The sequence below is a fragment of the Saccopteryx leptura genome, chromosome 5 (genome assembly GCF_036850995.1).
Source record: "Saccopteryx leptura isolate mSacLep1 chromosome 5, mSacLep1_pri_phased_curated, whole genome shotgun sequence".
NCBI lineage: Eukaryota > Metazoa > Chordata > Mammalia > Chiroptera > Emballonuridae > Saccopteryx > Saccopteryx leptura.
In genome coordinates this window covers 149,388,152-149,401,740 of record NC_089507.1, presented here as the reverse complement: position 1 = coordinate 149,401,740, position 13,589 = coordinate 149,388,152, and the positions used below count along the sequence as shown (strand labels likewise).

The 13,589-nt window shown below is 43.7% G+C and overlaps 1 protein-coding gene across 11 annotated transcripts in view; it reads right to left on the bottom strand.

Moving 5' to 3' along the window:
- ATP6V1C2 (ATPase H+ transporting V1 subunit C2) overlaps positions 1–9,580 on the bottom strand; it is a 41,968-nt gene extending 32,388 nt beyond the window's left edge. For 8 of the 11 annotated variants that reach the window (XM_066386033.1, XM_066386039.1, XM_066386041.1 and 5 more), the window contains exons 1-4: positions 9,469–9,580; positions 8,590–8,657; positions 8,228–8,382; positions 6,339–6,406 (exon numbers count right to left, since the gene is read on the bottom strand). In XM_066386033.1, coding sequence (XP_066242130.1) covers positions 6,339–6,406; positions 8,228–8,356 — 197 coding nt within the window. In that variant the 5' untranslated portion in view covers positions 8,357–8,382; positions 8,590–8,657; positions 9,469–9,580. Of the gene's footprint in view, positions 1–6,338; positions 6,407–8,227; positions 8,383–8,589; positions 8,712–9,468 lie in introns of all 11 variants that reach the window. The other 3 variants (XM_066386034.1, XM_066386035.1, XM_066386036.1) reach the window with 3 other exon arrangements.
- Between the last annotated feature and the right edge of the window lie 4,009 nt (positions 9,581–13,589).

Here is a 13,589-nt window from a genome sequence, read left to right as displayed (position 1 = left end):
ATGATAGACATCTATAGGACAGTTCATCCCAAAGCGACAGAGTATACATTTTTCTCTAGTGTACATGGAACATTCTCAAGAATTGACCATATGTTAGGCCATAAAAATAACATCAGCACCCTGGCCGGTTGGCTCAGCAGTAGAGCGTCAGCCTAGCGTGCGGAGGACCCGGGTTCGATTCCCGGCCAGGGCACACAGGAGAAGCGCCCATCTGCTTCTCCACCCCTCCGCCGCGCCTTCCTCTCTGTCTCTCTCTTCCCCTCCCGCAGCCGGGGCTCCATTGGAGCAAAGATGGCCCGGGCGCTGGGGATGGCTCTGTGGCCTCTGCCTTAGGCGCTAGAGTGGCTCTGGTTGCAACATGGCGACGCCCAGGATGGGCAGAGCATCGCCCCCTGGTGGGCAGAGCATCGCCCCATGGTGGGCGTCCCGGGTGGATCCCGGTAGGGCGCATGCGGGAGTCTGTCTGTCTCTCCCTGTTTCCAGCTTCAGAAAAATGCAAAATAAATAAATAAATAATAAATAAATAAAATAAAAAAATAACATCAGCAAATTCAGAAAAATCGAACCAAAAAAATAATCCCCTTCACGATTGCAACAAAAAAAATAAAATACCTAGGAATAAACATAACCCTCAAGTAAAACAGTACACAGTGATTTCCATTCTTACCACATCTAGCCTGTTTTTCTGTTTCAAATATTTAATTCATATAGGTTTTCTCTGTTTTGCAATTATAGCCTCAATTTTGCTTGTTCACACATTTTCTATTATTTCTTAAACAGATGCTATGTCACCATCACAAGCAACTTGTACAACAAAAAGTTACAGAACCAAACACTAATGCTTACTGGGGGAAAAAACAATGAAAGTGGAAGTAATAATCCAAAGTCACAGAATTTTAGAGCTAGAGAGGGCTCCGGTGAATAAGAAAGAGGTTAAAGGACTTGCACTAGGGAGGAAAATGGTAGCCCAGAAGGGCCTAAAAAGGTCTAGAAAGCATATTTTCTGATCATAAAGCCTTGAAACTAGAATTCAACTGTAAAAAAGAGGGAAAAAACCCCACAAAAATGTGGAATCTAAACAACATACTTTTTAAAAATGAATGGGTCAAAGAAGAAATAAGCTCACAGATCAAAAGATATATACAGACAAATGAAAATGACAATACGATATATCAGAATCTCTGGGATGCAGCAAAAGCAGTAAGAAGAGGAAAGTTCATATCACTTCAGGCCTATATGAACAAACAAGAGAGAGCCCAAGTAAACCACTTAACTTCACACCGTAAGGAACTAGAAAAAGAAGAACAAAGACAACCCAAAACCAGCCAAAGAAAGGAAATAATAAAAATCAGAGCAGAAATAAATGAAATAGAGAACAGAAAAACTATAGAAAAAATTAATAAAACAAGGAGCTGGTTCTTTGAAAAGATCAACAAAATTGACAAACCCTTGGCAAGACTCACCAAGGAAAAAAGAGAAAGAACTCATATAAACAAAATCCAAAATGAAAGAGGAGAAATCACCACAGACATCATAGATATACAAAGAATTATTGTAGAATACTACGAAAAACTATATGCCACCAAATTCAAAAATCTAGAAGAAATGGATATATTTCTAGAACAATACAACCTTCCTAGACTGAGTCATGAAGAAGCAGAAAGCCTAAACAGACCAATTAGCAGGGAGGAAATAGAAAAAACTATTAAAAACCTCCCCCAAAAATAAAAGTCCAGGCCCAGACGGTTATACTAGTGAATTCTATCAAACATTCAAAGAAGACTTGGTTCCTATTCTACTCAAAGTCTTCCAAAAAATTGAATAAGAAGCAATACTTCTAAACACATTTTATGAGGCCAACATAACCCTCATACTGAAACCTGGCAAGGTGGCACAAAAAAGAAAACTACAGAGCAATAACTCTAATGAATACAGATGCTAAAATACTAAACAAAATACTAGCAAATCGAATACAACAACATATTAAAAAAATAATACATCATGATCAAGTGGGATTCATCCCAGAATCTCAAGGATGGTTCAACATACATAAAACGGTTAATGTAATACACCATATCAACAAAACAAAGAACAAAAACCACATGATCTTATCAATAGATGCAGAAAAGGCATTCAGTAAAATACAACACAACTTTATGTTTAAGACACTCAACAAAATGGGTATAGCCTGACCAGGCGGTGGCGCAGTGGATAGAGTGCCAGACTGGGATATGGAAGGACTCAGGTTCGAGACCCCGAGGTCACCAGCTTGAGCGCCGGCTCATCTGGCTTGAGCAAAAAGCTCACCACCTTGGACTCAAGGTCGCTGGCTTGAGCAAGGGATTACTCAGTCTGCTGTAGCCTCAACGGTCAAGGTACATATGAGAAAGCAATCAAAGAACAACTAAGGTGCCGCAACAAAAAACTAATGATTGATGCTCCTCATCTCTCTGCATTCCTGTCTGTCTGTCCCTATCTATCCCTCTCTGACTCTCTCTCTGTCCCTGTTAAAAAAAAATGGGTATAGAAGGAAAGTATCTCAACATGATAAAGGCCATATATGATAAACCATGAGCCAACATCATATTAAATGGCATAAAATTAAGGACTTTCCCCCTTAAATCAGGAACAAGATAGGGTTGTCCACTCTCTCCACTCTTATTTAACATGGTGCTAGAAGTTCTGGCCAGAGCAATCAGACAAGAGAAAAAAATAAAAGGCATTCATATCGAAAAAGAAGAAGTAAAGGTATCACTTTTTGCAGATGATATGATCCTATACATCGAAAACCCCAAAGACTCCAAAAAAAGATTACTAGAAACAATAAACCAATACAGTAAGGTCGCAGGATACAAAATTAATATACAAAAGTCCATAGCCTTTCTATATGCCAACAATGAAATATTAGAAAACAAACTCAAACATAACAAAGAATGTAAAGGACCTATATTATGAAAACTGCAAAGCATTGTTAAGGGAAATTGAAAAAGATACAATGAAATGGAAAAATATTCCTTGTTCTTGGATAGGAAGAATAAATATAATCAAAATGGCCATATTACCCAAAGCAATTTATAAATTTAATGCAATTCCCATCAAAATTCCAATGACATTTTTTAAAGAAATGGAACAAAAAATCATCAGATTTATATGGAACTATAAAAAACCCTGATTAGCCAAAGCAATCCTAAAGAAAAAGAATGAAGCTGGGGGCATTATAATACCTGACTTCAAACTATATTATAGGGCCACGACAATCAAAACAGCATGGTATTGGCAGAAAAATAGACACTTAGACCAATGGAACAGAATAGAAAACCCAGAAATAAAACCACATATATATGGTCAAATAATTTTCGATAAAGGGGCCAACAACACACAATGGAGAAAGGAAAGCCTCTTCAACAAATGGTGCTGGGAAAACTGGAAAGTCACATGCAAAAGAATGAAACTGGACTACAGCTTGTCCCCTTGTACGAAAATTAATTCAAAATGGATCAAAGACCTAAATATAAGACCTGAAACAATAAAGTACATAGAAGAAGACATAGGTACTAAACTCATGGACCTGGGTTTTAAAGAGCATTTTATGAATTTGACTCCAAAGGCAAGAGAAGTGAAGGCAAAGATAAATGAATGGGACTACATCAGACTAAGAAGTTTTTGCTCAGCAAGAGAAACTGACAAAAAAATAGACAGCCAACTAAATAGGAAATGATATTTTCAAACAACAGCTCAGATAAGGGCCTAATAACCAAAATTTACAAAGAACTCATAAAACTCAACAACAAACAATCCAATAAAAAAATGGGAAGAGGACATGAACAGATACTTCTCCCAGGAAGAAATACAAATGGCCAACAGATATATGAAAAGATGCTCATTAGTTATTAGAGAAATGCACATCAAAACTGAGATACCACTTCACACCTGTTAATTAGCTATTATCAACAAGACAGGTAATAGCAAATGTTGGAGAGGCTGTGAAGAAAAAGGAACCCTCATTCACTGTTGGTGGGAATGTAAAGTAGTACAACCATTATGGAAGAAAGTATGGTGGTTCCTCAAAAAACTGAAAATAGAACTACCTTATGACCAGCAATCCCTCTACTGGGTATATACCCCAAAAACTCAGAAACATTGATACGTAAAGACACATGCAGCCCCATGTTCATTGCAGCATTGTTCACAGTGGCCAAGACATGGAAACAACCAAATATCCCTTCAATAGGTGACTGGATAAAGAAGATGTGGCACATATACACTATGGAATACTACTCAGCCATAAGAAATGATGACATCGGATCATTTACAACAAAATGGTGGGATCTTGGTAACATTATACGGAGTGAAATAAGTAAATCAAAAAAACCAAGAACTGCATGATTCCATACATTGGTGGGACATAAAATGAGACTAAGAGACATGGACAAGAGTGTGGTGGTTACGGGGGGGGGGGGAGGGGAGGCAGGGAAGGAGGGAGAGGGGTAGGAGGAGGGGGAGGGGCACAAAGAAAACTAGATAGAAGGTGATGGAGGACAATCTGACTTTGGGTGATGGGTATGCAACATAATTGAATGACAAGATAACCTAGACATGTTTTCTTTGAATATATGTACCCTGATTTATTGATGTCACCCCATTAAAATTAATAAAAATTTATTTATTAAAAAAAAAGACTAAGAGCTGCAAACTTCTTGGTGATGAGGTGTGCCTTTACGTGGTTAGCCCAACATCCACATCAAGGGATTCTTTGGAGTCTGAGGCAATGGGTACATATGAACAGCAACTGCACACACCAAACCAAATTCTTGTCCGTGACCCCAAGTCTGAAGGTTAGAAATCCTCAGAGTATGACCACTAGAGCTCCTCATTACACAAGTTCCCTAACAATGCACTAGAAAAGGCAATAGCAACCATTGCACCACTCCCCTAACAAGAAAAAGCAGAATGTGTCCACAGGCACCAAAAATCTGAAAGCCTCCAGGCAGGCCGTGATATCAAGCAGTCAAACCCTGAGTCATTTTAGGAGCTGGACGACGTGGTCCTTGAAGACTGTTTCCTCACCTATCCCATCTGCATTTTTTTTTAAATCACTCCTTAAACAACAGATTTCCATCTTCACCAAAACAAGGATTATTATTTAAAAACCACCAAATAAATGATAGCAAAGCCATATGGCATGATATCACAGTGGCATGGTCCATGGTGAGATCAAAAGAACAAGATATGAAAAGCAAGATATGTATAATATGATGTCACCTTTATTAAGAGATATATAGGTATTAGTATATGTATGCATAAATAATATTTATATTTTAGAAATCAATGGATGGGCGTGCTGCACATATCATAAGGCGGGCATAATCATGGCTGATTTATATTTCCTTTTTCATGATCTCTGTGATCTGTAAATACTTTCAATGATTTTTGTACCAGATTTGTAAAAGATTTTTCAGACAAATGATTTTCAGACTCTGAAATAGCCTCCCATTCTTTTGGTGGGAGTGTTAATAGGAACTTCTCAGAGGGAGATATGGACAGCTCTGTCACATTCCACCTGCCATTACTCTGACCAGGTGTTTCTTAATGATCTCTCTTCCACATGTGCACATAGGAGCAGGGAAAAGAATAGTCATTGTAGATAGTTTGTAAAGCAAAAAGACGAGAAAACTTCAGTGCCCATTAGTAGGGAAATTCAAATAAATTACATCTATTCAACATCTATTCAAAGTAATGCAGCCAGTAAAAAAAAGATGTACACTTACGGATGGACCTGTCTCTAATTATCTAAATAAGTGAAAACAGCAAAGGGCAGAATACATGTCTAAAGTTATTTTTAAGGATATATTTCATATTTATCTGTACATGCACTGGCTGTTCTAGAAAATTATAACAACATTGCCTTCAAAGAGGAGAAATAAAGGGAAAGAAGGAAAGAGATCAGAGGAAAACAGTTTTCACTGGGTAGCTTTCCTTTTGTACTGTTGAATTTTTTACTAGGTGCATATGTTACTACAACAACAAACCCCACAAGAAACTGAAAAAGCCTTCAGGGGAAACCCGCACCAATTACCCTTCTAAGTTTCAGTACCTAAGCCACAGTCCCCTTCATTTTAAGGCACCCCCCTTACAAATACTGCCTCCAGCAAAGGAAATCATGCGGTGATCCCACCTGCCACTGTTGACCCAGCACCGTCACTGGACCCACCTGCCTCTTCCCGTGACTTCCAGGACCCGGTTTAGGCAAGCATGGGCTCAGCCCAAGCTAGGGCACTGTGTCATCTGACAACAACATCCAACTCTCACTTGTATATAGTAAATAAGAGATCGTTTACCTTTCAGCAAAGGTATCAAGCTTCCCCAACTCATCAGAGAGGCCAACAAGGGAATCCAAAGTCCCCACCTAGAAAGATCATAAGGAAATTAGAGGCCCGAGTTTTGTGGCAGAGATGTGAGGATGCCTTTTCAACCACAGCATGGGGAATTCTGTAACTCCCACCTTGAGGTAGCTGTCCTCGGTCTGTAGCCAAACTGGTGACTGGGAAGAGCTCTTAAGGGAAATTAGTGGATTTGGAAATTTTAATTTTTTTTTCCAATAGGATAAATTGCCATATTTCTGCCATAGGAAGAAGTGACTGCTATGTGGTGGCCTGCCTTCAGCTTGTTTTCATGTTAGAAAACAAGCCTGCTAGTCATGGATTAACCCCCATAGCCCAGGAGGAGATATATCAGAAAGCAAGTTAAAGAAATTATCTTTTCAAAAAGCCTTTCCTCTCCAAAAGAGTGCAACCAATCCCTTCCTCTGTTCCCCTTTGAAGTTATTAGCCATGATCTTGCTCAGGCAGGGGACAGCCTTTTCCTCCCATTTCATCATTCGTGGAAGTCCTTGTCATTTCAGATTGCTTGCACCAATCTGCTCCTTATTGTGGAAGACATTAGAGTCCAAACTTGTGTTTAAAGGTCTGTTCACAGAACCAGAAGAAAAAACTTGGTTGTCATGTTACCAGCCACCAGTCAGACATGAAAAGGTAACAAGAAAATTATGAAGCCTGGGTATCCCTAATAAGTGAAGTTGCTTCTTTTCAAGAAACTTGATTTAAACACTAGAATCTATTTAAACACAATAAATTAATTTTAAAAAAGAAAAACAAACAAACAACAACAACAAAAAGAAACTTGATTTAAGCAACTCTGGGAAGGGGTCCTGTCTTTTTGTTCTCTCTGTTCCCTCCAGTCCAGCCCAGTGGATGCTGAACTTCTCACTGTCACAGTGTCTGTCCCTGGACAAACAGTGGTGGGTTTGAAAAGTCAGCAAGATACGGGTTTAGCACCCAGAACTGCCACTTACCAGCTCTACAACGCTGGTGCCCTTCCTCAGGCCATGCTCATCTAGAATGTGGGACTTGCAAAGATTCGAGATGATTCATTACAAGTGCCTGACCCCCCCACCATACTGCTAGATAAATACTACAAAAGTAGTAGCATCACCAACAACCGTGACACCTGACAGTGTGTCTCTGCTGGCAAGGGGCAAACTGGGGTGCGAAAGAGGGTTTATATGGCAGTATGCTGAAAGAGCCCCCACTGCTTGGGCAGTACCATCCCTCCAACACTCAGGATGCTGTTTCCCCTACCGTCTTGGGAAGCAGCACAAAAAGTCCATTCTCCTTGAAGGAGATGACCGTACCGATCTTTCTTCTCCAGCTCATTTCTATCTAACTTGGCTCTTCAATACAAGAGCCCTTAGACTCTTTCTGCCATCTGCCCTGGTATCACCAACTCCCCTTCCTGCCTCTCCAGCAGAACCAGAAGGCTCTGGGGTTTCCTGCCCTGTTCCCAGTTCCAGAGCACGATCAATGCTGAAGCTCTCCGAGCCTGCATATTTAAACTATATGATTGATCCTCATGGATGTTGAAGATGAAACAGGAAGACTCTGAGAGCAACTCACAAGAACCCAAGTGTGTGAGATGCTCCTCCCACTTTTTGAGGACACTGCTCCCCACACCCTCTGTTCCTGTTCATTCCATCCGGTGGCTCTCAGTCCATAGGTACCATGACTACGTTGGGGCTACGGCATGGAGTCCCACCCAGACCATCTATCTGTCCACACTCAACTCCAAGTTGATTCTCAGTGTTGCCTTTGCCCTTATTTTCTCCTTGACTTCCAGAAGACACCACCTCAACCCAAACCATCACCTCCTTCCTCCTTCCCAGGAACTTTACCTTGAAGTCAGGAATGGCGAATTTCGTGTTATGTGACAGGTTGGACTTGGAGGTTACCATGTTCATCCTCTCCAGAGCTTGTAAATTTTCCTTATCGCCAGGGGCAGAAATCAACCAGAACTCGGACATGTTTTCAGTCTTCTTTTATCCAGTTACTGGCCAGACCCACAGCCACACACACCGACAGAAACGGGAGAAGTGTCAAACGTCTCTACTTCTTCATCATTCCCTTCCCTGGAAAGTAACCTCTCCAAGACCTGTCACTTTTTCTGTTTCCCACTCTTCACCCCTTTGACCTTCCAGTGCATATTCCATAGATCCAAGGACACACATCTGCACAGCCCCGTCTGCAAAGTTCTTACCTGCACCTGAAAAGCCCTCAGGTCTTCACAAATATTCCCAGAGGTCCTTCTTCCCTGGGTGATTCTGACTGGTTTTCAGAAGAAGGGGAGGGAGGGGAGAGCATCCAGTGAAAGACCTGTACCTGACACCGCAAAACAGGGGGCCACTACTTGGGGACCTTCTGAAATGGTCAACTCTCCTTTCCATATCGCATCTTCTGGGGTGCAGTGGGGTGGAGGCAGATATGGGACAAGGAGGCGGTCTCATGCTAGACCACCGGGACAAACCCCAGGGCCTACTCACCAACCTTGAGATAGGCATTAGCTTTCAAAATAGACTTCAGACAGACTCGTCTTTTTATAAAATAAGAAAAAAATGTGTGGGGGCAGGAACTACTAAAAGTTAGGTGTCTGCTCTTCTGGGCCTGGCTGGTAGTTTCTGTCCAGTGTCTCCGGCCACTAAAGTCCATTAGTTCTGCTCATTCAAACGTGCACACACCTACACCTTCCTCCCCTTCACTCAGTTTCTCCCTTCCCGTTGCTTCCCCAGGTGCGTTTGCGGATGGATTAGGGGAAAAAACAGGATATAGCCAGAAACCGATTGTGGAAGCTTTTTTCTCGACCCCCATCTCACCCCACTCCGAGGTAAGCTGAGCCCCTCCTAACGCCGTACACACCCAACGCAGTTTCTCTCTGTCTTATGGCCCGGGGACAAAACTGGCCCTGCTCATAACCTGGGGAGATGCCACCTGTCTGGCCAGGGGGAGGGCGCAGCAGAGGCTCCCTAGCCTCGTTCCCGGGGAGAAAACGCGGACCTGGACGGCGCCACGCGTGGGGATCCAAGGTACGCGGGCAGTGCACGCGCCTCTCCCCTCGGTCCGTGATCCTGCTCATCCTTACCGGGAGCGGGCGAGCCGCGCGGGCCGGGCGGGCTGCGGGCAGGTGCGGGCCGGAGCGCACGGCCGGCTCCCGGGAGGCAGCGGCTTCTGCGCGGGGCCCCGCCCCGAGCTTTTATCCGAGAGCTGGAGGCGGCCCCCGCCTGCCTGCCTGCGGGATATTTGCATACCGCGTTGCCCGCCTCCTGCTGTCGCTGGACTGGGGACCAAGGGCCATCCAGGGAGGACAGCGGAGAGGGGACGCTGCCCTTCGGGTCTGGGGAAAAAATCCGCAAGCCCCTCCCCGCGGGGGCCGCATCCTGGCGGAGTGCTGGGAGGTTGGATGGGGTCCCCAGACTAACACCGTCGTCGCAGAGCGGACTAAATGTGAAGACGACTGAGAGTAGCGGAAGAAGACACCTGCTCTCAGAGGGTGCCGCCTCCTGTTCCCACTCCCCCATACCCGACCCCACCCCCCAGGGCCTGAGGGTCTCAGGGAAAATCACCGAGAGACAGAGCTGACCTGTGGAGAGTGACGCTACAGCGTCACGGGTTTGGGAATACACCTGGGCAGAGCCGCAGGTCTTCCTGTCCACCGCGGGCGACAGCTTGTCCTGTTGCCCGGGAAACTTCCCACTGCCCGAGGCGCCCACCTCAGCTTGTCCGCATCCAGTTGTCCTGCACAGGGGAGGGACTTCCCAACCCGCTGCGCGGCACCGTGTGCTATTTGAAGCAAACCCCAGAAATCAGTGTGCGAATGTTTAAAAAGCAAAACAAAACAAAAAAAAACTGCGAATTCATTTCCCCTCGCGTAGAGGAGGAAACGTTAGTGCCTTCTTCTCTGTGGACGATGTTTTCCATGCTTTCTGGAAAATATATATTTTTTAATCTCAGAATTATTCTCTGGTGTGAGAGGGTGTTGAGGAAGGCACCGTTGCTGCCTTCAGAAGAGGTTCCGCCTCACTGAAAGAGGACTGTCAACTTACTATTATGACTGCTTTCAGATCTTTGGAAAGAGAGGAAGGCGTAACCCCACATGGTGCTATGAGAAGGTGACTTTTAAGGTCACAACCTGAGCGTCCTGCAATCCTATTGTGGATCTGGAATTGGCAGCTGGGAACATTCAGCACCTGTGCTGTGTATCATCACCTGTGTGTGTGCTTATTGGAACACGCCTGCGCATTAGTCAGTCCTTGCAACATCTTCCTGAGGGAGGGAGGACACCTGAAACCAAGGGATGAGGAAACCTGGTGTGTACAGGGAGATTAAGTGGCAATTCCAGGGAAGGTGTGCCCTGGTTGGATATTGGCAATGGCTCCCCAATTTTTGACTTTACCCCTTAATGCCAGGAAAAACGAAACCCTAGAGCTGGAGCAGACCTCATTTACGAGCAAGTAAATGCCCAGGGATGCATGAGCACAGAGGTTGTGTGAACTGCCAGGTATCACACAACTGGCAGATGACACAACTGTAAGTGGGACTCAGGCCCCCAACCTACGTCTTATATCTGTCTGGCTGTGCCCAGCAAGCCTGCAGGTCTGGGTCATGACTCCGAAGGACAGACCATGGCTTCCATTTCAGTCAACGTTCTTCTAGCCTCAACATTCAGAACCACTGACCTGGCTTCTCAGAGACTGGATGACACATGTAGAAGTCCCTGACAAAGAATCATATGGCATGATTCTTTCTATAAATATGGTTTCCTCTAACTAGCTTGTTTCATGAAATAAAGAAGAATCAGACACAAAATAATGCCTGGACATCTGACGAAGAAAATAATAAGGACCTACAGTGTTCCTTGTCTTACTGAAAACCTCTCCATTCAAAATCAGTCTTTCTATCTGTCACATCTTAAGCCTCTTGGTAAATATTGGAATTTGTAATAGTTGGTGACTACTGCTATAAGGGTAGCTTGACTTTTCTCAAATAACTTTTATTCCCCCACTTATTAAGGTAAATCTTTACTTCTTATAGAGCTTTTGGGAAACACGCAACTGTATGAAGAAGGTAGAAGTATCACTGGTATTTCCATAATCTGAAAATAACCATTCAAATTTTCTTCGTTACTTTTTCATGCATATTCATAAGCTTTTTGGCATGACTGAGATTACAGATGTATTATACATAAAGTTTGGCATCCTGCTGTTGATTGCCTCTTAAAGATCAAAAAATTAAGCAAATCTGTCTTATCAGTGAAGTTTAACCAGTGTCATCAGCAGTCAGAACAGTTCAGAATTTGAGTCAGAGACATTTGATTTCAAAGGCAAATAAAGAGATCTTTTTAGACAACTTGCATCCTGAATGGAAAGAGAGAGAGAGAGAAGAAATCCACACTAAATTGCCCAAGGGTTTTTTTTATTTGCAGTTTTTAAAGACAACCACACAGGTTGTGAGGTGACTTGGGTTTTTACTTCATTTCCCTATAAAGTAAGATCATTCTTTTTTTTTTTTTTTTGGTATCTTTCTGAAGCTGGAAACGGGGAGAGACAGTCAGACAGACTCCCTCATGTGCCCGACCGGGATCCACCCGGCACGCCCACCAGGGGCGACACTCTGCCCACCCAGGGGCGATGCTCTGTCCCTCCGGGGCGTTGCTCTGCCACGACCAGAGCCACTCCAGCACCTGGGGCAGAGGCCAAGGAGCCATCCCCAGCGCCCGGGCCATCTTTGCTCCAATGGAGCTTCGGCTGCGGGAGGGGAAGAGAGAGACAGAGAGGAAGGAGGGGGGGGGGGGTGGAGAAGCAAATGGGCGCTTCTCCTATGTGCCCTGGCCGGGGAATCGAACCCGGGTCCCCTGCACGCCAGGCCAACGCTCTACTGCTGAGCCAACTGGCCAGGGCTAAGATCATTCTTTAACACAGAGAAATAGGGAGAAATCAGCCAAAAGTTGTGGATCCCTTCGTAGATTAGGAGAATATCAACTGTCATTTCCACCATTGAAGGGAAGCCACTCCCTCCTGCGTATCTTCCTGAAGACGCATTTAACAACCCCCTCAAAGTCTCCAAAACTTGTAGCTTGGAGACTGCAAGTTTATGTGCCTTGACTACTGCTTTCCAAATATCCCCAGGTTATGAAAAGTGCTGCTTCATATACACAGCCCGATAAAACCCAGGTCATAAAGAATACTGTCTCTTCTAAAAATAAAGGTTGAGCAGGAAATACCATCAGCCTTGAATCATTTCTAGCTTATTATGAATCTGGCTTTGGCTAGATAGGCCTGAAATGTCTCTGCAGTTGGCAGTGGTTACGCACTGAGCCAGCTGACGTCTTCAACAGTCCTGTCAGGTTTGGGAACCAGAAGAACGAGGCTGGCCTAGTTGGGCTGTTTTCCTGCGGCCTCTCCCAGACGGCACCCTTCTAGACCTCTTTAACTATTACTTCATGGAGACAGGCCCTTGAAGGGTGCTCTGTCCAAATGAGCACAGACGCCTAATTCCACCTACAACTGACTCAGGTCAATTTTTCTAGGCTTTGCTAAGAAGAACCAGGGAAATGTTTCTTCTAGAGGGACAGCTCTCTAGAGGAGAAGAATGTAAGTGGAATCATCCCCTGCGAGTCAATATGGTGTGGTAGAAACAGATTAGATTTTGGAATCTGACCATGGGATAATCTGCTTAACCTTGTGAGTACAGATTGTCCATCAAAAAAATTAGAAGCCAACCTTCCAGCTTGTTCTGACTGTGAGAGAAAATAGCATTGCAGGCACATAAGACGCAGCCTGAGACTCTCATTTCTCATAGCCTCTCCTCTCTTAGGTGGTCTTCAGGGTTTTACATAGTAAGTGTGGCTCATTATAATAATTCCTTAATATCAACAGCATCTTTATTCAAGTACTGTACTTTGACCTACATTTCCTTCTTCAGCCACTACCCAGACAATCATGATGGTTTCCAGGGTTTTGTTGGGGAAAGTAAGGCTGGGGAATTTTTATGATTTATCTGCCCAAATGTACATAGTTAAGGAGAAGGGTCCTCCAATCATTTCCTCATTTAACACATTTGGTTTGTTTGTTTGTTTTCCAGTATCTGCAACGTAATATGAGGTCTGTAAACATAAATCAGAGTTTTCAGGTTAGTGGCAGAACAAAGCAAGTATGGGAAACAGGAATTTGAACAATCCCAACTCACAAAGGTATGAATACAAAA